We start from the raw sequence: 21,208 nt of genomic DNA on the forward strand, positions 1-21,208 counted from the left end.
AGGTACTTGTCGACATGTCGCTGTTGTTGAAAAGATTGCTCTCTTCCGTCCAAGTTTCGAAAATGGGTTGTGTAGTTTCGCCCTGGTTAAACTGGGGTTGAACTGAGAATAAAACGTGTTGCTTGTCGAAGTGGACGGCTCGTAACTGCATGACGACCCACTCCGGAGACCAAGTACAACTTTAACACAGGTACATCATAGTCATCAAGGTGGCGCTTTACTGTTTACGACCCCTTAAGTGCTCAAATATTCACAGGAAGAATTTGCTTAGAAGTTATTATTAGTTATGTTCAATTACGACAAAATGCAATTTCTGTCACTCTCGTAAGACAAAAATATTACAGAGTGCACCATATATTTGTGATTCAGCAGATTATAAGTGACAAGCTCGACTTATCTACAAGGAAAAGGCTCATGGTCAATTTTTACAAACAGACATGCCTGTCCCGTCCGTCTAATTACAGATTCACTGACTCGTTCTTGCTTTTTGGGTCAATCGATAAAAGTATTTTCATCTTCAATATTCCGTGTTAATTTGACCGATATAGTATCCTAAATTATTGTGGCGGTTTCCTTGTGAAAGTACACAGATGTGTCAGATGCAATAAACCGGAAAGTTGACGAGATCTTTGGCAAAACAACCATGTGTTGGCCTGAGTGAGTAATACGGCGGAGGCTAAAACCTTCATACTGACTGAGGACAGAGTATTCACACATGGAAACGGAGATGTCAAGGAAAGGCGAAGTTTACTTTTTAGAAGAATAAAACGTATATTCTCGTTATGTCAGTCAATAAATCGATATATTTTCGTTCCCTGTTTGATGAAATCCTAGAAGTCTCACGTCTTGGGACGGCCGACTGTGATTAGATATTTGACACATGCTTTGATAAAAAGTATTTTTATCTTCAATATTATATTCTTATTTGACCGAAATAATATCCCAATCTAACATTACAAAGACGTAGCCCGTGCTTCAAAGTTGATACTTGGCGAGATGTTTTGCAAAGCGGCGAAGAAATGTTGTATTTGTAAGCACGGCCGCGCCCTGAACCAGGTCATCTACTATGCGTGTGCTCAGACAATGATATATCTGTGCGTGAGGAGAGAGAAATAGATTTCTCAACAAGCATGTGTGTATCGGCAAATGTGATAAATCAGTTCAGTTGAATAAAACAAAACTTTTTTTTAGTTGTGAGAAAATGAACTATACATTCATGATTTATGCAATCCATCATCGGGGCACAGCCTCGCCTTCACATGCAGGACTAAGCTAGGAATTCTTGACCACTTGACGTGGGATTCGATTGAGAAACTAGAAAATAAAATTTCTTGCGCCGCTGTTGGACTCAGTCGCGATGTCTTTAAGTTATTGAATGAACATTTTTACTTTGGAAAACGTAGAACCCTAATTTATATTTTTGATTCGATGTACGACTGTACGGTACACTGTCGGATGAACGGATATATCAGACGTATTATATGTTCTCAAAACCAATATAAATTCCACCATAGACACGTCACTTGTGTCTCTTCCTGAACGTCCTTCCAATTTCGACCCGTGTATTTGATGCATTCGGTAGTTGAGTATTATAATTATTAATTTACAGATTCACGTGACTGAACGATCCTGTTGGTGTGTAGGAGCGAGACGGCAAAAGTACAAGCCCAAAGGGGCAGTAAGTAATACATCGCATGTTTTCTGAGAAAACCACCGGTTTCCATAGCTACCATGCAAAATCCGGGCTTGATCAATGTTACTGTCCTGTTTCCGACAACAACTTTCGGGCGTGCGGTGAAGCTAGTTATATCGAGGTTCAGATATTCGAATGTTTTATTTTCAAATTAATAGCAATCACACCCATCTGTAATCCAAAAATCTTAGGCAAAGTCACCCGGTTGTACAGGTCAAACACAGAACAGGACAGCAACATTATCAACCAAAGTACCGGTATACATGTCAGTCAAAGTCGTGAGAGAAAGATATGTGGACCTCCAGTAAAAAATCACGAAATGACGCCACGTGCGTCTTGATTATACAGAGAATAGAGTTACCTATACTGTTGTTAGTTTTGACATAGACCCTCGAGAAATGTCTCGAGGGTCTATGGTTTTGAGGACCAAACAAGCCTCAAGGTTGTAAAATTTCTACAACTATCGCCTGCTGTTGCGATGTAAAAAAATCATGCTGTTTCTCTGAAGTCGGTATCATTGCTCCGTCATATTTCATTCAACGGTCCCTACCATGTTGTCATGCAAATTCTCAGCGGTAAAAGTTCATATTGCCATTCAATATGAACTTGCTCTTGCGTAAACGTTTATTGACTTTCAATGGTGATAACTTGCTCCATGCCTTGACATTTCATCAGTTACGAATTTGACTGGCTTTCAAGACCAAAGACGCAATATTACCAGCGTTGTTCCTGTTCCGAGTGTCTGATATTGAACACGGCAGGAATACCCGTTCAGAAATGGACATCAACATTGAGTTGTGACCGCGAACCCGAAATAAATGTCGACAAATCAAAACATCGAAACGGCTAGTCTGAGAGAGAGAGAGAGAGAGAGAGAGAGAGAGGAGAGAGAGAGAGAGAGAGAGAGAGAGAGAGAGAGAGAGAGAGAGAGAGAGAGAGATTTTACGCTTCCACGAACCGATCATCTTCTTTCGGAAATCGCCGTCGGGTTGCACGATTACGCCGTACGATTACGTAAATGTACGGATACTTTCCTGACATTTGACTGACTAAAACATGGAACACAGCAAAAGAATTAAAGTCTTCTGATGTTGGTTTCGCAAGTTTGCAAACTTAGAATACTCACAGGAAAATGGTCGCCATGGTCTTTCAGATTGTTGAAATATTCTTCATCATCGCGTTTCTTACGATAGGTGATGTCAATTATAATTATTTGATCGACGTAGATAATGCACTACACGTCTCGATCATATTACCTGCCTGCCACAAGCTACTATTTATGTTCTATTTACTATTTATTTTCAAAGGCCGACACAACTTACGCGACGTCCACCGATCGGCCCGTCGCGATGTGTCTTGAAACAGCGGCCACTTTGATTTTGACATGCCCCTGTATCCAATTTGTTTTCATTTGTGACGTAGAGCATATCGCTATTGAATGACGACCATTTGTCGATGTCGGGGCACCAACAAAATTCACCCATACTTTGAAGCAATCTCCATATAAAAATGTTTCATGTGAAATTATTTCACAATAGTCTCGTTATAATTCAACCATTTATTTCGGCGGTGTTTATTTCCTATTAAATTCGATCCGACGATTTAAACTCATAATCATTTTTGTGCTCGAAATCATGGGTTTTTACGGTGATATTAAGATCCCGTACACATTGACAACGCTGGTTTTTACCCGCAATTGAGTGAACAACTGAAGTGCGTCCAGCACATGCCCAATTTTCAGTCTTGAGACAGGAAGCTGAACAAGCGCACGGTCCGACAAACAAAACTGGCATGAAATGGCTGTGCATGTGGCTTCGAAACCTGCCTTTATCACGATCACTCGACACTCCTGCCAACAACATCGAAACCACAATTTGTATTGCGTTGATTTGGGTCACCTTAGCCTTTACAGTGGACAGTGTGAGGGTAATAGCACCAAACTCATGACTTGTGACATTTTTGCCAGGGGCGTTAATAAAAGTTGGTTGGTCACTGTTGTCTATGCTGTGGGTTGGTGTTGACCTGGTTGGTTAGGCAAAAAATGAATTGTGCTGTTCCGATAACATGGTTTTCAAAAATAGGGTAGGTAGGTCGGCAGGAATTTTTTCCGAGACATTTTTAATTTTAAATATGCATTTTTCAGGGGTTCAGGGTGGTCAAACACTGGCCACAACATTTCCAGAAAAATGTATCATACATATAAAAGGAAAAACGAAACATAAAAACATCTTTGTTCAAGCAAAAATCAAATGTCAAGTAACGAATGCGTGATTTTGTGGATTTTTTTCCTTCTTTTTTTTTACTTCCGTGTTTACGTAGCTCTAAAAAGTTTAGGGTCGGCAGTTAAAAATAGGGTAGGTCGGGCTATCGGAACAGCACAATTTTTTTTTTCGGCCTCACCAACTGTCAAATGTGGTTAGTGCCAGGGCCTGTACGGAGGCTGCGGGCTTGTCAAACACCTACTAGTGTCAACAGATTAGTCAATTAGCGAGCGTTATCTATTAACAGATACCTGTTGAATAAAAACAATACATTGATTATAATAGGAAGAGTGGTAAATTAGGTGGCAAGGTGGTTTTCCCACAGAGCACAGATCCGTGATGGAGGGACTCTACACACAGTGCAGACTGCATTTCCAGAGGCACATCAAAATATGGTCTGAGGTTGACACAGTATAAACACATTACGGCAAGAGAATACAAATCTGTATTGGGAAATGTGTATTTTCTCTCCAATACAGCCTTAAAACATTTCTGGTCAGCGTGTTCGCTTTTTTACCTCCATACACACGGGACCGTGACGTACATTCAGTGTATCGTGCCTGGTTGAACAATTTCCCTGGGCTGCCAGTGAATCCCTGTCCTGCCAAACAAATATATTCTCTTCGGTTTTTTAATGACAAAATTCTTTCAGTACATGTGGAAACATGGTGAAATAATTTGACAGAGTGAATAGATTGTGGCATGGTCCTTGTGGCGTTACATTTCTCATTCATAATACCGACAATGGCTCTGTAAAAATGTAAAAACTGTGAGAGTGTAAACCGGTGAAACTATGACAGCCAATGATGATCACCGTCAGAAGCGAGGCTTGGTCACCGTCCGAGGGTGGAGGGACTATGGCTTGGTACATTGGTTTGGGACAAGGTGACCAATTCACAGTCATCTCGACCAAAACAACTCTTTTTTTTACATCCATTCTCAAGTCAACCCTCATTTTACGACAATGATCAGATCTCCAATCAATGAACAGATTTCTGCTACTCTTTCCATACCTCATTCTGCCGATCTATGCCCCAAATTCCAAGACGGACTGGCTCAAAAATATAATGTGATGAACAATGCAAGCTATGAGTCTCTATTGTGAAATATACGGCTGGCATGCGGACGTACCCCCAAACAGTGATAACGAGTGAAGCCAACTTACGGCTTATATATTGCAGTTTAGCTACACAATGGAGGTCTGCCCATACCTTGATGGCTACATCAAGCCTAAGGAAAGTGAATAAAAATTGTACATTTTACCAAGACCGCTAGGTTCACTAACATTTGAAATAAATATTATTATTATTTGTCTGAGATAAAATATCTCCGTAACACTCTCCGTCTTTCAAGCAATTCGTCCCGCATTGTTATCCATAAACTAGTTACATCTTAAAGTGTAAAGAAAGTTAGAAGTCGTACATTTACAATAAGTTGTAAAGTATTTAAAAAAAGCGAAAAATTACATATTAAATTCCTTCTTTACATCGAGTTTTAAACGGCATAAAGATGGCCATCCTCGCAACTCTGAAGAAAATAAGTGCACTTTTGTTCATTTCCCTTACTTCGTCATCATCACATTGTCTTCTCATTATGACAATACCATCTATTCTTATATTCAACTTAACTATTTTCTTACAACTTAATTGCGCATATTCGTCATTATATGAGGCAGAGTGGGATAATCGCCGATTTCTCATATCAGTTTCAGAGATTGACGGCTTAAATATTCCCGTCCTCTTCACCTGGTGCGGCTCTTTTTAGGGGGCATAATAATCATGAATTCTCGTTCATCTGTTTCTGTCCCTTTTTTGTTGAGCTTCTAAAGAGGCCAAAAATAGAATAGCATCACAAAAGAATTCTGTGAGCTTAGTTATGCAAAAAGAATGGGTAACTTGAATCGCAACGTCGTAATACGCATTCAATACCAAGACGGACATGCTCAAAAAATAACGTGATGAACGATGCAAGCTATTAGTCTCCATTGTGAAAAATGACGGCTGGCATGGATCTGGACGTAAAGAATGCACGCTATGAGTGTTCATTGTGAAAAATGACAGCTGACATGCATCCGGACGTACCCCCAAACAGTGATAACGAGTGAAGCCAATTTACGGCTTCTGTATTGCAGTTTAGCTACACCATGGAGGTCTGCCCGTACCGGTACCTTGATGGCTACATCAAGCCTAAGAAAAGTGAATAAAAATTGTACATTTTACCAAGACCGCTAGGTTCATTAACATTTGTCTGAGACAAAATATCTCCGTAACACTCTCCGTCTTTCAAGCAATTCGTCTCGCATTGTTATTCATAAACTAGTTACATCTTAAAGTGTAAAGAAAGTTAGAAGTCGTACATTTACAATAAGTTTTAAAGTATTTAAAAAAGCGAAAAATTACATATCAAATTCTTCTTTACATCGAGTGTTAAACGGCATAAAGATGGCCATCCTCGCAACTCTAAAGAAATCCTCGCAACTCTGAAGAAATTAAGTGCACTTTTTTCATTTCCCTTACTTCGTCATCATCACATTGTCTTCTCATTATGACAATACCATCTATTCTTATATTCAACTTAACTATTTTCTTACAACTTAATTGCGCATATTCGTCATTATATGAGGCAGAGTGGGATAATCGCCGATTTCTCATATCAGTTTCAGAGATTGACGGCTTAAATATTCCGATCCTTTATTTTACCTCGTGTGGCTCCCTTTAGGGGGCACAATAATCATAAATTCTCATTTATCTGTTTCTGTCCCTTTTTGTTGAACTTCTAAAGAAGCAAAGAATAGAATAGCATCACAAAAGAATTCTGTGAGCTTAGTTATGCAAAAAGAATGGGCAACTTGAATCGCAACATCGTAATACGCATTCACTTTGTGTATAAATAATGCTCAAATCCAAAAATATCTGTTTCGTAACACCGATGCTCCCATACATTGTCACCATAACTTAAATAAAATCATCTCTACGATATGAAGTTTTCCCATTACTTCGTACCTAAAAGTCACTTTTATTCATCGTGACTATATGAAATTCTCGTAAAACTCTTAAATGTTGACATATGTTGTTTGAATTAACCATTTTACTGGTGTCGATGACCGCGAGGTTCATTGTCTGAGATAAAATATCTCCGTAACACAATCAGTTATCACTTTTATGTCATACATGTCCGTTTCTGTCTCAAGGCTTCGGCAGGATAAGTCTACACATGCCTTGTGAATGTTCAATTCTACAATGCGTCAAGCCATTTAGCAAAATGGTTCACTCAGGTTTCTTTTGGACTAAGAAATTCAAATCTAGGCATAATACATGGTAAATTCAAGCCGTGCAAATACATCCCAAATACAGGAATTAATATAGATGAATTTAAACCATACAAATTCGTGGCAAATACATGATTGATACAGATTGTATTTGTAATCTGTATTAACCTTTATTTACCTGTATTTAAAATGTATTTGTAAGAGTACATATACAGGCAAATAAAGGCAAAAATACAGGGCCTGTATTTGTGTTTCCTGTATTCCTCTGTTTTGCCCTTTATTTACATGTATTTACCCTAAATATAGGCTAAAATACGTGTCTGTATTGTCTTGTATTATGGAGTTTTCACCCAGTGAAAGTGTTTATGTTTTGGAATGTAAAATAAATCAGCTAGAAGCCTATTGTCCGGAAGATCTAAGAAGTTCTGCAACATGATGGAAGTGGAATTATTCTCATGAAAATCACAAGTATAGTGAAATATTCTGTAAACATTTGTTTACAAGGCTCTGTTAAAAATGTTTACCCAAGTGTCATTGAAAACATTCAATCCTTGGTCAGGGCAACAAAGACTCTTCTCTGCTTACTGAATCCTAATCTACCATGATGTACGTAATGATTATCCAGGGCCAAGATGTCGCCTTTTTGCAGCTGGAAACCAACCCCTAGTTCCCATGCGACTGACCGCAAATGCTGCAGCACCTCCTCTTCAAAGACGCTTCCATCACCATAGTAACAGTGAAAAGGATATTTGTCATCCGGGAGATCCAAATGGGCCATCAGGGGATGGTGTTTAAAGTAGTCTGCATGGTGATTCTGTATCTGGTTACACCAAATTTCTTCTCCTGGAAGTGAACAAAGTGAAACAAAATTCAATAAAAATCAGTCTAGCAACAATTGGAAAAATGTTCTACAGTTTGTCCGTTCCTTTGCCTTCATTATTTACAGTAAAAGACATGAAGATTAGCCGGGTTATGTTTTCGCTTTTTGTTGCTTAATTATTATTTGTATTCTTATCGATCGCTTCATTACACAGTGATAAAAATTAGTTGAAAAAAGGCATTTACTGGTCCGTTTCATTTTCGTTTCATTTCGTAGAGAGAAAGGTACGGATGTCCATTCAGATTAAAATATGAAAGCGCTCTGTCATCTTTCTGTAAAATATTTATTGAACAATTTTGTTTGTCTCCTGGTCAGTTAAATATGAAAGTCAGAGGATCTGGAGAAAAAACGTAATGGCAAGAATTGGAAGAATTAAAGCCAGCCCAATTTATGACGACACGTGCATTTTCTACATGAAAGGTTTCGGCAGGCATATTTAATATCAGATTAAATTCAAACCTCTAAATTATTTGTTTCACATTGACCATTTTCAGGATTTGTTTGATGACACAGACAGAACGAGAGAGCAAATATTTCTATCTCACTCAGCTTCTCGAAATATGCTGGAGCATTGCAGGATCCGACGAACTCCGTAACGTATGCTAAATATCGTCAAAATTGCCCAGTGATCATTACGATGTAAAATCGTCGTTACTGACTGCTGAATAAGATGAATGAGATAAGATGTACTAAAGTGGATGATTTGAGCTCTTAGAACACACGCTTATACAAAGACCAGACAAAACTCAAAGAACGCATAAACTAGCCAATCAAAACCATCTGATTCATAATTTTGATCTTTCGCATTATGTATAGTATCTTTAACTGTGTATTTAGGTCCTACTAGCTCAATTTGAACACTGTCCCGTTTGCTCTCATGAATCAAGTACCGAGATTGTTCCGCGAAGTTTAAGGCTTTGCAGTTGAGGGATTTACATCGTTCACCGTGACACTGTATACATTGCGCAAATACAGGCAAGGAAAAAGTAAAATGTATAAATTGCATAAACTATATCGCAGTGAGCTACCTGTTTTTGGATGAGTCTTCAGAGCTGGCAGTTTGTACTTGTAAACAAGTGTATCGTCCTCGAAATAGTGCATACTTCCGGATCGAATTTCTTCAATGTACTTTGAAGCATCGGCCTTGCTTTTGACTTTGAACATCTGGAAAGGAGAACATCCAAAGTCAGGGCTATTGTATGAACTTTGATTCGTATTTTGTCAAACATTATTTGTAAAATATAATGTACGCCTTCGAAATCAAACTGAATTTGCAGGTAACGAAAGGGGGCTTGAATATTATCCCGATGAAGGGGATCTGATCCACAGATCCGAAACCGGATATTATTTGATATTCCGTTGTTTACACTTGTCACAATAGAATTCCTACAATGTCTACAGTGAATCTTTCGCAGTTTTCACAAAGCGAGGCCATGTGAGTGAGCATTATCGCTATAAACAAAGACAGGGTCGAGCGAGAGATATAGAACAACATCCCCTTGTTTGTTTTCTGCGCATTGCATTGCGTAAGAAAAAAAATAACCAAGAGATAAGTAAATATTATTTCGTTGAAATCACTTCCCTTCACAACACTGAATTTACCACAGTACCCCTCAATATTTGTAAGAAGACGAAATATGACCTGTGAACATTTATAGGTTTGCACAGTTGACTAACGAAGATATCGATATTATGATACGACCAGTAACAGCTTAAGGGGCCTGTTATGTCATCTAACCCATAAGCCAATGACATTGTCTTCCGTCATTCAAGACTTTTCCGAATTCTGACGGAACAGATGTCTTAAACGGAATAAAAGTGATACAGGAAACCTCCACTACATCATTTTGTAAACCGAACCCTAGCTTCTCTTTCTTGGATTCGTATGAACAGCTTACGCTCTGTTGTTGGCAACGCCGTGTTGAAGGCCCCGGTCAATTGTCTGACTTATCAAATAGAATTTGTATTTAGCGGTTTAGATTTTGAATGGACAACAAAGTGTTAGTAAAGTGTAAACAAGCGTTTCACACATACACCGATACAAAAGCCAGATTAATATCTCAACCAGACTGCAAGGTCTCCTTAAATGAGCGCCCTTGTATGATGGACCTTTTTCCTACCTTACCATGCCAGCCTGTCCTTCCCTGATACTCTACGGTGCTTTTTCCGAGTCAGAAATGCAATACAGAAAACAATTTAACCCAGATTATCCTTACCTCTTCCCAACCAACCAAGTTGCCATCGCCTACCCGAGGAAGACGTTGCATGTAGAGTACGCCGAGTTTCCTCAGCTTATTGACGAAGTCTGGATGTAACTTCTTCAGGATGTCTCTAGTGTCAGCAATAATGCTTTCTCCTCCATGGCCAGGTAGGGGCGGTACGTTACAGTAGAAAATTATCTGTGTTCAAAAACATAAACAACAGAAAAAAGGTACATCGAAAGATTAATCAACATTTGTTGAGTATACATATTTTAACTTGCCTCTCTTGACCAGCAGTTAAGATATTTAACACGAAATTGACAAAACGGATTAATTATTTTCGCTAAATTGCTTGTCAAGGGGCCGAGTTAATCTTTTGCCGGAAATACGTCCATCTTTGGTACCTCTGTTAACATACAATTGCTAAAGTACCCTCTTTGCCAAAAGTTATTTCCCAAAAAGACGGTGTTTGGCCGTGTACCAATCGTAATAGTTGGTGTCAGTAAATTGCCACCACCCAAAGTCAAAATAAAGTAACGATGACGGTTACCCTATTTACACACAATTGTCCACACGAAGGTATCTCCTCCCAGGTCCCCATTCATCCAAAACTCGAGCATTCATTCCATTCTCCCACGTCAACATGTATTCATCGCGTTAAAAAGGACATTGAAAAGTGTTATCGTACATACGACACAATTGTAAAGCTTTATCGTATATATAAGCTGAGGAGTCATGAATTTACTCTCAGATAAACGATAGGTCAATGATAGCTTTATTGAATTTTCTGTATCAACATTTCGCATGAGCGAAGAACAAATCTTTACACCTGTGTATAGAGAAATGTTGAAACTCATGTTCATGCAACAGGTAACACAGACTTCTGATCTTTTCTTTATCAAACCTACCTTCATCGCGAGGTTTTCCAAGAATGCCAATTCGCTGTGGAAATCAATCGTATATTCAGGTGGTTCGTTACTAGCTGTGAGAACATGCTCAGCAACTTTATCTCTGATATAATTTCCCTCTTCATAATCCATTAACGTGTATCCAAGCCTTTTCATAAATCTAGAAAAGTCGTCGCCGCTTTCTAGCGGTAAACCACGGAACAGAAGTGCTCCATAGAAGTGTAGCTGGCTTTCCATGATTCTACGGGTATCCTTGGCTAAGTCTCCCATATAGGTCGAATCAGCTACGGCAGGATTGAAACTATATAATGCGGGAAAGTTGTGCCGTGGACGTGCAACAAATTCCGGAAATTTGTTACCGGGACTCAAAGCTCCTGGAAGCCATTTTCGCCATGCGATTCGTGCAGTTGGTTCGCCTGGTACCTCAACCTTTGATGTATATATGAATGTTGACTGTGTGACTTCACTTGAACACAGACGTTTATGAATGGTCAACGTTGGAAAGTGAAGTAGCCGAACACCCGTTAAGAGAGTCGATCGGTAAAACATAGTAAGTAGTAGTACCATACCTGAAAACAAGACAGCTTGACCCTCGCATGAGTAAGATTTTGGTCAACCTGTAAAAGTCGAAGCAACGGCGACAATAATAGGTATGCTAAATAGGCGAAAGTACGGTCATGTTCGGTCATCGTAACTGTCTGCGACAATTCACGAAACTGACTAATGTTCATGGAGTATTCACAGTGACTTCAGAGTCGTTTTTATACCGATAACCTCAACTATTCGATGGCATACACACACACACACACACACATATATATAGTTAGATTGATAGATAGATAGATAGATAGATAGATAGATAGATAGATAGATAGATAGAAAGATCAAATAGTTGAGGTTATCGGTATGAAAACGACTCTGAAGTCACTGTGAATACTCCATGAACATGAGTCAGTTTCGTGAATTGCCGTAGACAGTTACGTTGACCGAACATGACCGTACTTTTACCTCAACTATGCGATGGAATATATATATATATATATATATATATATATATATATATATATATATATATATATATATATATATATATATATATAATCTACATGGGCTAAACATCGCTGGTTACACAGGTGGTTGAATTTTGGTTGAGATTGACAGTTGTTGCATAACAATATAATGCTGCTGCTATGAATATTCATTTTTGCGGAGAGGACTGATTTACTTCGTTGGATATACCGGGAGTTACTATTATTGCATAACAATGTCTTGCTTCTGTGACGGCATGATGACACAAGTTCATTTCTTTTATTGAGTGTGGAACGTTCTGGATGGCGGATAATAATAAATTTTTCTGTTAAGCCAAGTTTACACGGCTTGTTAGTACTGTCATATGGCTTGGCTTTGGCTAGGACCTTTCATGAGATAGTGTGCGTGATATTGTTGTCCTTTAGTGTCCAGTGTGTTTACTGAGTTCGGTGGAGTTTCTGGAGCGTTCATGTGGGAATGATGTGATGTGGTTTCTGTGTCTTGTCTTGAAGTTGTTCTCTGTAAGTCCAACGTACGTTTCGGAGGTGTTGTTATCTGAACGTGTGACTGTGGCTTGATCGACGATGGAGGCTTGAAGGCAGTTACCGTCGAGTGGGCATGTGTCTTTTTGCCGGCAGTTGCATGTCTTGCTGTTATTGGTCTCAGTGGTATTGTTGTTGCTTTGTGGCCTCAAAATGTGTTTGTTGTGGCTGTCGATGATCTGCTTCTTGTTGTTCATGGTGCTGTAGCTGATCTTTATGGTGTTTCTGTTGAATATTTTTCTGAGCTTGTGATTTACCGGAAAACATTTGTCTACTAAGGAATGGAATCTCTGTCCGATGTTGGTGCTTACATTTTTGCTAAATGGTGGGTTGTACCAGATGATGTTGTTTCTTTGCCTGTTTCTTCTTTTGGTTGTGTTTGTCTGTTCGTATCGTAGAGTGTATGGGTATCCACTCTCGTCAAGTGCTTTTTGATATGGTGGGGTAGATTGGTCGAAGGAGGCTTGGTCGGATGATAGGTTGGAGAGGCGTTTGTTGATTCCGGCTGGTATGTTCCTTATAGTGCTAATAGGGTGGTTGCTTTCACGGTGAACGTACTGGAGTGTGGTATTAGGATTCGTGTAGGGTTGGTATGTATTTGCGGCTAAGTTGAATGTGACATCAAAGAAGTTGATAACTTGTTTGTTACCTTTGATTGTGATCAACCCTACAGGTCCTAGCCAAAGCTAGCCAAAGCCAAGCCATATGACAGTACTAACAAGCGGTAAAACCTTTGTTTAACAGAAAAATTTATTATCATCCGCCATCCAGAATGTTCCACACTCAATAAAAGAAATTAACTTGTGTCATCATGCCATCACAGAAGCAAGGCATTGTTATGCAATAACTAGTAACTCCCGGTATATCCATCGAAGTAAATCAGTCCTCTCCGTAAAAATGAATATTCATAGCAGCAGCAATATATTGTTATGCAACAACTGTCAATCTAAACCAAAATTCCACCACCTGTGTAACCAGCGATGCTTAGCCCATGTAGATGCACTCCAGTCTAGTATCCTGATGAGTGAGTCTCGCGACTCACGAAACAACGTTGTAGAGATGAAATTGTAAAATCAATTCTCCAGCATCCCTTATATATCTCGCTCTACTTTTGTATTGAACACTTGGTATCGGACAAGTCGAACCGCATACTTCGTATATATATATATATATATATATATATATATATATATATATATATATATATATATATATATATATATATATGTAGCGCGCAAACAAATCCTTTAAGACTCAAATTGACTTGTCTGCGACTACTGTGCAATTGTTATCTATGAATGATATTCCGTAATGCGTTCCTCCATAAATAAGACGAAGCAAATATCCGATCTAATCATCACGAGGTTTATTCGAATATAAGCAAGTCTTCCAGATAACGCAATGAAACGTATTGGAACGATTAACTGAAATAAATCAGAAAAATACAGAAAAAATAAGAACTAAGCTAAAATTCATACTCTGTAATGACCCAGGGGTCAAAGGTCAAATCAGTGGGTCAAGTCATAGGACCTGTCTCATTAAGCGCCCTCTAACGATAACTGAACGCTTACCTTTGTTTACAAGATCTCATTTGCATAAACAGCCTTGACTTACAGAGCATGAACAATTTAACTGCTTTGCAACAGTTATAACTAAATCAAAGTTGCGTGAAAATACAATCACTAAAGCAACTGAACTAATAAGTCTTAGATCAAACATGAATTAACTCAATCAGTGTCCGTACGAGTGTTCTTTGTCCTTGGTCATTGTCCGTATAGATTTGCCTTGCAGGGGCGACGCCCTTGCATGCACAAGGCCAACAGAGTTCCTTGGAAAACTCATTCAGCTGTTAACTCAATATGCAATAAGATAGAGGCTTACCGGATATTTTGTGGGTCCATAGACAACTGTAGCACTGAACAGGCTGAAATCTGTTCCGCAAAAAAACGTCTTCACAAGCAATTCTGGCGAGGAAAAATGTGCTCTAATCTCCTTGACTTAGACCATTCAAGGAGGCGTTTCCCACACTAATGGCTGTTAGGCCACGTAGTGTCTTTCTATGCATCGCGTTGTGTAATAGAAAGGTAAACACTGATTGTATCAATGAACTCAGTCTTGAAAACGTGTTATGGGTCACACACTCTACGCTGATATCAAGTGCAATCTGTAATCTCTAACTGTAATCTCTATACTCTATGAACATGAGTCAGTTTCGTGAATTGCCGTAGACAGATACGTTGACCGAACATGACCGTACTTTTACCTCAACTATTCGATGGAATATATATATATATATATATATATATATATATATATATATATATATATATATATATATATATATATATATATATATATATATATATATATATATATAATCTACATGGGCTAAACATCGCTGGTTACACAGGTGGTAGAATTTTGGTTGAGATCGACAGTTGTTGCATAACAATATAATGCTGCTGCTATGAATATTCATTTTTGCGGAGAGGACTGATTTCTTCGTTGGATATACCGGGAGTTACTGTTATTGCATAACAATGTCTTGCTTCTGTGACGGCATGATGACACAAGTTCATTTCTTTTATTGTATCAATGAACTCAGTCTTGAAAACGTGTTATGGGTCAACACACTCTACGCTGATATCAAGTGCAATCTGTAATCTCTAACTCCAAATAGTGAACAGAGAATTTTGGCCGTATATATATATATATATATATATATATATATATATATATATATATATATATATATATATATATATATATATATATATATATATATATATATATATATATATATATATATATATATATATATGTATAACTTACACATTATTGGGAAGTCGGGTGTTGAGGTAGGATGCGACCCTGGACAAGTTTTGAGAATTTTTTTATAATACTGTTCTGATTTACCACTTTGTAGGCTTATCGCGAAGATCTTGGAAATAACAAAGTTTTCATCATCTTGCGTTTGTTTTTCCCTGAATGGATCAAATCAGGTATTATTTTCGTGAAATATATAGTCACAGGTAATAAAATAGATTTTGATAAGATAACAAATATACTTATTAATGTGAGCAATTATGTTTGTGAATTTGTTATGTTATCAAACGCTTTAAGACCTTGGCTAAACCTTTTATCTGAATCGAGCACTGAAATGGACGTGACCACAACTGATGTTAATATTAAGCGTACACGATCGTATTTGAACTTATTATTATTATTATTATTATTATTATTATTATTATTATTTATTTATTACAAGTTTAGGGGCTATAAGTATTATATAGAAATCTAAAAAACAATTCATCGAAGCTGTGGGACTTCTGAAAAAAAAAGTTGTTACTCCTGAATGGTTGCCATGGAAACATCTCACATTAAAATGAGTGTGATTTTTTTGGTGTGCTAACCAGAAAACCCCTTATTATCAATTTTTTACATCAATTAATAGTTCTTTAATAGGAATTAGGGAAAAAGTAACATTTTCAATCCCAAAATAGTTACTATGGCAACTCGAAACATTAAAATAAGTCTGACATTTGTGTTCTCTGACCCGAACTTCCCCACTAGATAATTTTCATATCAATCAAAGTAACTTTTCAAGGGATATTAGAAAAACTGAAATTTTCAACACCTAAAATGGTTACCATGGAAACATGGGGCAGTGAAATCGATATCATATTTGGTCTTTTCGACCAAAATACCCTTATGGTGAAATTTTCATGGAAATTGAACCTATTATTATTCGTGTTATTATTTCTATATAATACTTTATTAATTATTATATTATAATTATTATTATTTATTTCTTAAAAGCGCACTCCATTTCGTCTCAGTGCTCTGTACATTCTACAATAAAAGGAGGTAATAAAAATCACAGATCACAAAACATACTATAACAATCTCTAAAAAGACAAGTTTTCAAGTATCGTTTAAATGAGTCAATTGAAAACTCTAGGACAGAAACATCTAAAGACAGATCATTCCATAAAATCGGGGCAGCCACTGAAAAAGCCCTAAGACCATAATTTGTAGTAGTGTACCTTGTATCATGCCTAGTTAAAAGAACTTTATTCGACGAGCGAAGAGTGCGATGAGGTACTTGGATATCTATCAATGACTTAAGGTAATCTGGACAGTTGCCAATGAGTATTTTGAAAGTAAGGAGGTTAATTTTGAACTTAATCCTTTCCCTTACTGGCAACCAATGAAGTCTAAATAATACAGGTGTAGTATGTTCAGATTTCTTTGTACGAGTAACCACGACATATAACTGTGTGTAGCAAATATTCGTCAATGGATGACGTCAAATATGTTGTTATTAAATGATAATAAGACCGAAGTCATACAATTTTCATCACGTTTTCGCAAGGATAGCACAAAACTTGAATCTTTGAGCGTCAGCTCATGTGATATCATTCCATCAACATCAGTTAGGAGTGTTACTTGACTCTGACGGTTTTATGTCTAGTCATGTAAATAACTTATGTAAATCGGCCTTTTTGCCTTGTATAAATTAGGTAAAATTCGTTCCTTGATTGATGCAAATACGACAGTGAAATTGGTCCATGCTTTTGTCACATCGATATTAGACTATTGTAACGGTCTTCTTTAAGGTATTCAAAATTATCACTTCGACAAAATTCAGTCTGTACAATTATATGACTAATTACAAAACATCATAAAAATGCAAATGAGCTATTTATTAACTTCACACTGTTCAATGCTTATAAGTATAATTAGATATATATCAGATCAATATTTCTTGCAAATATTATCAAGTTTACTGCAGGAATTTAAGAGTTATATCACTAATAACTAAAGTTCATTAAATATGCAAATGAGAAGATAATTGACATGACACTTACAGTATCATCATAGTGTTCTGAGATTGGCATCTGTGAAAAGTTTCATGAAATTTTGTTCAGTATTTCTTGACTTATGTCTACACTGTCAGTACCGTCTCCATAGGGAAACCATTGTACAGAAAAAAACGATATTGCATAACTTCATTAATATGCAAGCCACACTAACCAAAATCTAATCAGTTCTTGCAAGTAGCATATGGTACCTGTGTACCAAATCTGACTTGAATCTGTTCAGGCGTTTTTGAGTTATCGTGTAAACAGACAGACAGACAGACAGACAGACAGACAGACACACACACAGACAGACAGAAGAAATCGCTAAGACATTAGCCCACGTGTTTACACACATGAGCTAAAAATCGAGAATGGTATATTCCATGTACATTGATGACACATACAGACTCCGACTTGAGACGTTGAATGTTACGGTTGCCATATCGTAATAAAGATCTAAAGTTGTGCTACAATCAACATCTTCAGTAACGGAGAGCATTACGATCCAGACTGGCACCTCAACTCGTATTAACCTTACTACGAGCGCAACGCTACTTTATGGGAGAAGTTTTGGGAAAATTTTCAATGCGAACATCAATTTAACAAGTCAGCAGGGTTACACAGTTCGAAGGGAGTTGCAAAATAAATAGTTACAAAAACCGGTTAGATGAAACAACAGTTTCATCGGGTCAGAAATGTGATCAGGCGTCCAGCAGGGTGAGTTGCTTTCTACATTTACAGATGCTTCATCTACATACGGGTATAACATCTTATGTTCTATGAATGTATAACGTAATAGGAGAAAACTTGTTAACATTATAAAAGGATATCAGGACTGTAATCTAAGCACACAGCGAATTAATTCAAAGCTTTATAGCGCCTGGAAATGTTCCATTGTGTACGGGAGTTCATAAAATTGTAGTTCTCATTTGAATAGCCGACAGTCGGCCCCTGAAAGTATGGGCATATGAAATTAAGCGGTTAAATTAGAAGATTGCGTGCATTTTTTAGCTTTGTTGTTACTCTCCGGTGCTCCAAAAACAGTATATTGCAATTTACTTCCAAATGCAGTTTGTGTATCTGTTACATGCTTGTCTTTTATAACGTAAATGCAAGTTTTGACTCCCATTGTCAATAATACTGATAGCCTTGAAACTAGTGTACAATGTCAGGTTCCATCCAGTATTCATTCTACCAGTGAGTTTATATACTACGGGCCTTGGTCATACACATACAGGCTATGTGACAAAACCTGCCACGGGAACAAAATTTGAAACTGTACATGTCTAGTACAAAATACACATTATTAAGTTCACTTGCACATTTTGTGACAAACTTGTTGAAAAAACATTCACCTTTTGATGTATCTACATTTGGCATTGGGAATACTAGCTATCTCGGGTGTGCAATGGACGAACATATACATACTGAAAACTAGTAAACATAACTTACAGCGACAGACCGACGTGCATCGATTCATTCAACTGTGTATAACATAAATGTAGTAAAGATGTGAAATGCACAAATTTGTTTCAAAACAATAAAACAAGTGATAACTCTAGGGACTAGACTAAAATCGATGAAAGTGCTCAGTACATAGGTGATAAAGTTTAGTCATAGCAGTGAAAAACATTTGTTGTTACCGACTTATCGGCATTTCTTCATACACAGACTACATTAGTGTAGTCCACTTGCAAAACTCGTTTGTAGTCGTTTCAATACAACATGACCTTTCGCCACAGCTAACCTTACTGGCGGCAACCATTGTTCAACACGTTCCAAGAAGGAGTTCCACATACATAACATACATAGGTACTTGTTTGTCAAACTTGTCATCTTCCCTGTTTGGAATGGCCTTGGATGTTTTCGAGCAAGCGAGATATGTCATGTTTATTGTAATGTTTTTGTTACGTGATAATTTTCCATATATTAGTGAAAGGTGCTACCAGTAAGTAACGCCCCTTGTATTCTAGTCTGTACAAATTTATTTCACCTTTTTATCGCCGTTGTTACCTGGTTTTTGATGAATGAATCGCCTCCCAAGTCTTCACTTTGTTATGGCATTACTGATGGCTAAAGCTATCAATTCAAGAATATTTGCTTACAAAGAAAATGACAGGTATCGATACAAACTGACTTGTAAAGATCCAAGTCGTCCTGTTTCATACACAAAGTCTGAGACTAACACATGACAGATTAAATCGATATTACTTCACCATCCAATTATCCCAAATTAGTTCAAGTCGTGTTACACACTCATATTTTCATCGGTCTTGCTACATCACGTGACTGTCCAAAAATCACGAAAACACAATTATATGGTTTGGAGGTCACTGGATAGAAACAAAACTGCGAACGCAAAGTTACATTAACGATGTCAACACTCACTGCCTCAACCATAAGCTTTCTTCGAAGCCTCAGATTTGAAAGTTTGATGACTATGCAGTAAAGTTCTTTGAACAATTGATGTTCGTGTAAGTTGCCTAACAGGCGTTTGCACGCAGACTGTTCTCTTCACGTCAGTAAAGACCGGGAGACCTCGTACCTCGTACATCGTACGCTTCGGTATTGTCCGAGACGCGTAGCGTCTCGGACAATACCTCCGCTGCACGATGTACTCGGACATAAATCCCGGTATTTCGGAAATAACCTTATATCATTGTACAAAGGGAGTGACATATTCAGTCCCGTTTGGTTCTCTAGAATTTGATTCGTTGATAGTTGATTTGTTTGTTTGTTTGTTTGTTTATTTGTGTTTGGTTTTGTTTCTTTGGTTGTTGTTTGTGTTTTGTTTTTGCTTGTTTCTTTGCTTATCCTGGCTTCTCTTTGATGGGACCTCTAAATCTGTCTTTATATTTAAGATTTTCAAAAGTAAAATATACTTTATAAAATAATAATTTGTACACATATAGAATGTATTTTATTCATTCATTTTATTCATTTGAGAGAGAGAGAGAGAGAGAGAGAGAGAGAGAGAGAGAGAGAGCGATCTGATTTTTGACATTGGATCTTTTGCAGATGTTACTCTTCTTTCTTCGTAAGTTTCACTCGGTGTATATTTGCTTAAGGACCATCTCAAATCATTTCCTGTCATTCAGTTTATTTTTAATCATATTTACCGGTATGCTGCCGTTTTCAATCTAAGTACCTATGCATATTCTCTTTTCGTTTTCTCGCAAAACAAAAAGTCTCTGAGTCAAGCCATGGAAACAGAAGTAAGTAACCCGCATTAAGCCAGAAGATACGTCCTTCCGCTTGCAGCGCAGTTGTATTGATGACGACTTGGACCCGATGACAGGATCAAGTAACAGAAATAAGGCCAATTACTAAGACAAACAGCATAGAGTGAGATTGAGATGCTGTGTTGGGAAGTTGAATTTTGGTCATGGAGACCAATCCTCAGAACTTGATCAAGAACCGTAGCTGATATGCAGAATCTATGTTTAAAAGTTGCATTGCTTTCAATATTAATAAACATTTTAAATGTCATCCTTTTCGGTGTTTCTGTGTGAAATTTGAACACGAGCGATATTGAAAAAAACACACGAACAACAATATTTT

At 37.5% G+C, this 21,208-nt stretch overlaps 1 protein-coding gene across 1 annotated transcript; it reads right to left on the reverse strand.

The window, feature by feature from the left end:
• Positions 1 to 5,979: 5,979 nt before the first annotated feature.
• LOC139141945 (dapdiamide synthesis protein DdaC-like) lies at positions 5,980 to 14,825 on the reverse strand. The gene is made up of 5 exons (XM_070711723.1): positions 14,664 to 14,825; positions 11,212 to 11,828; positions 10,319 to 10,501; positions 9,131 to 9,266; positions 5,980 to 8,065 (listed from the first exon to the last, which is right to left on the reverse strand). Exons 2-5 carry the CDS (start codon positions 11,776 to 11,778, stop codon positions 7,767 to 7,769), a joined length of 1,185 nt encoding a protein of 394 aa, XP_070567824.1. The 5' UTR covers positions 11,779 to 11,828; positions 14,664 to 14,825; the 3' UTR covers positions 5,980 to 7,766.
• Between the last annotated feature and the right edge of the window lie 6,383 nt (positions 14,826 to 21,208).

The sequence above is a fragment of the Ptychodera flava genome, chromosome 10 (genome assembly GCF_041260155.1).
Source record: "Ptychodera flava strain L36383 chromosome 10, AS_Pfla_20210202, whole genome shotgun sequence".
In the NCBI taxonomy this organism is placed as follows: domain Eukaryota; kingdom Metazoa; phylum Hemichordata; class Enteropneusta; family Ptychoderidae; genus Ptychodera; species Ptychodera flava.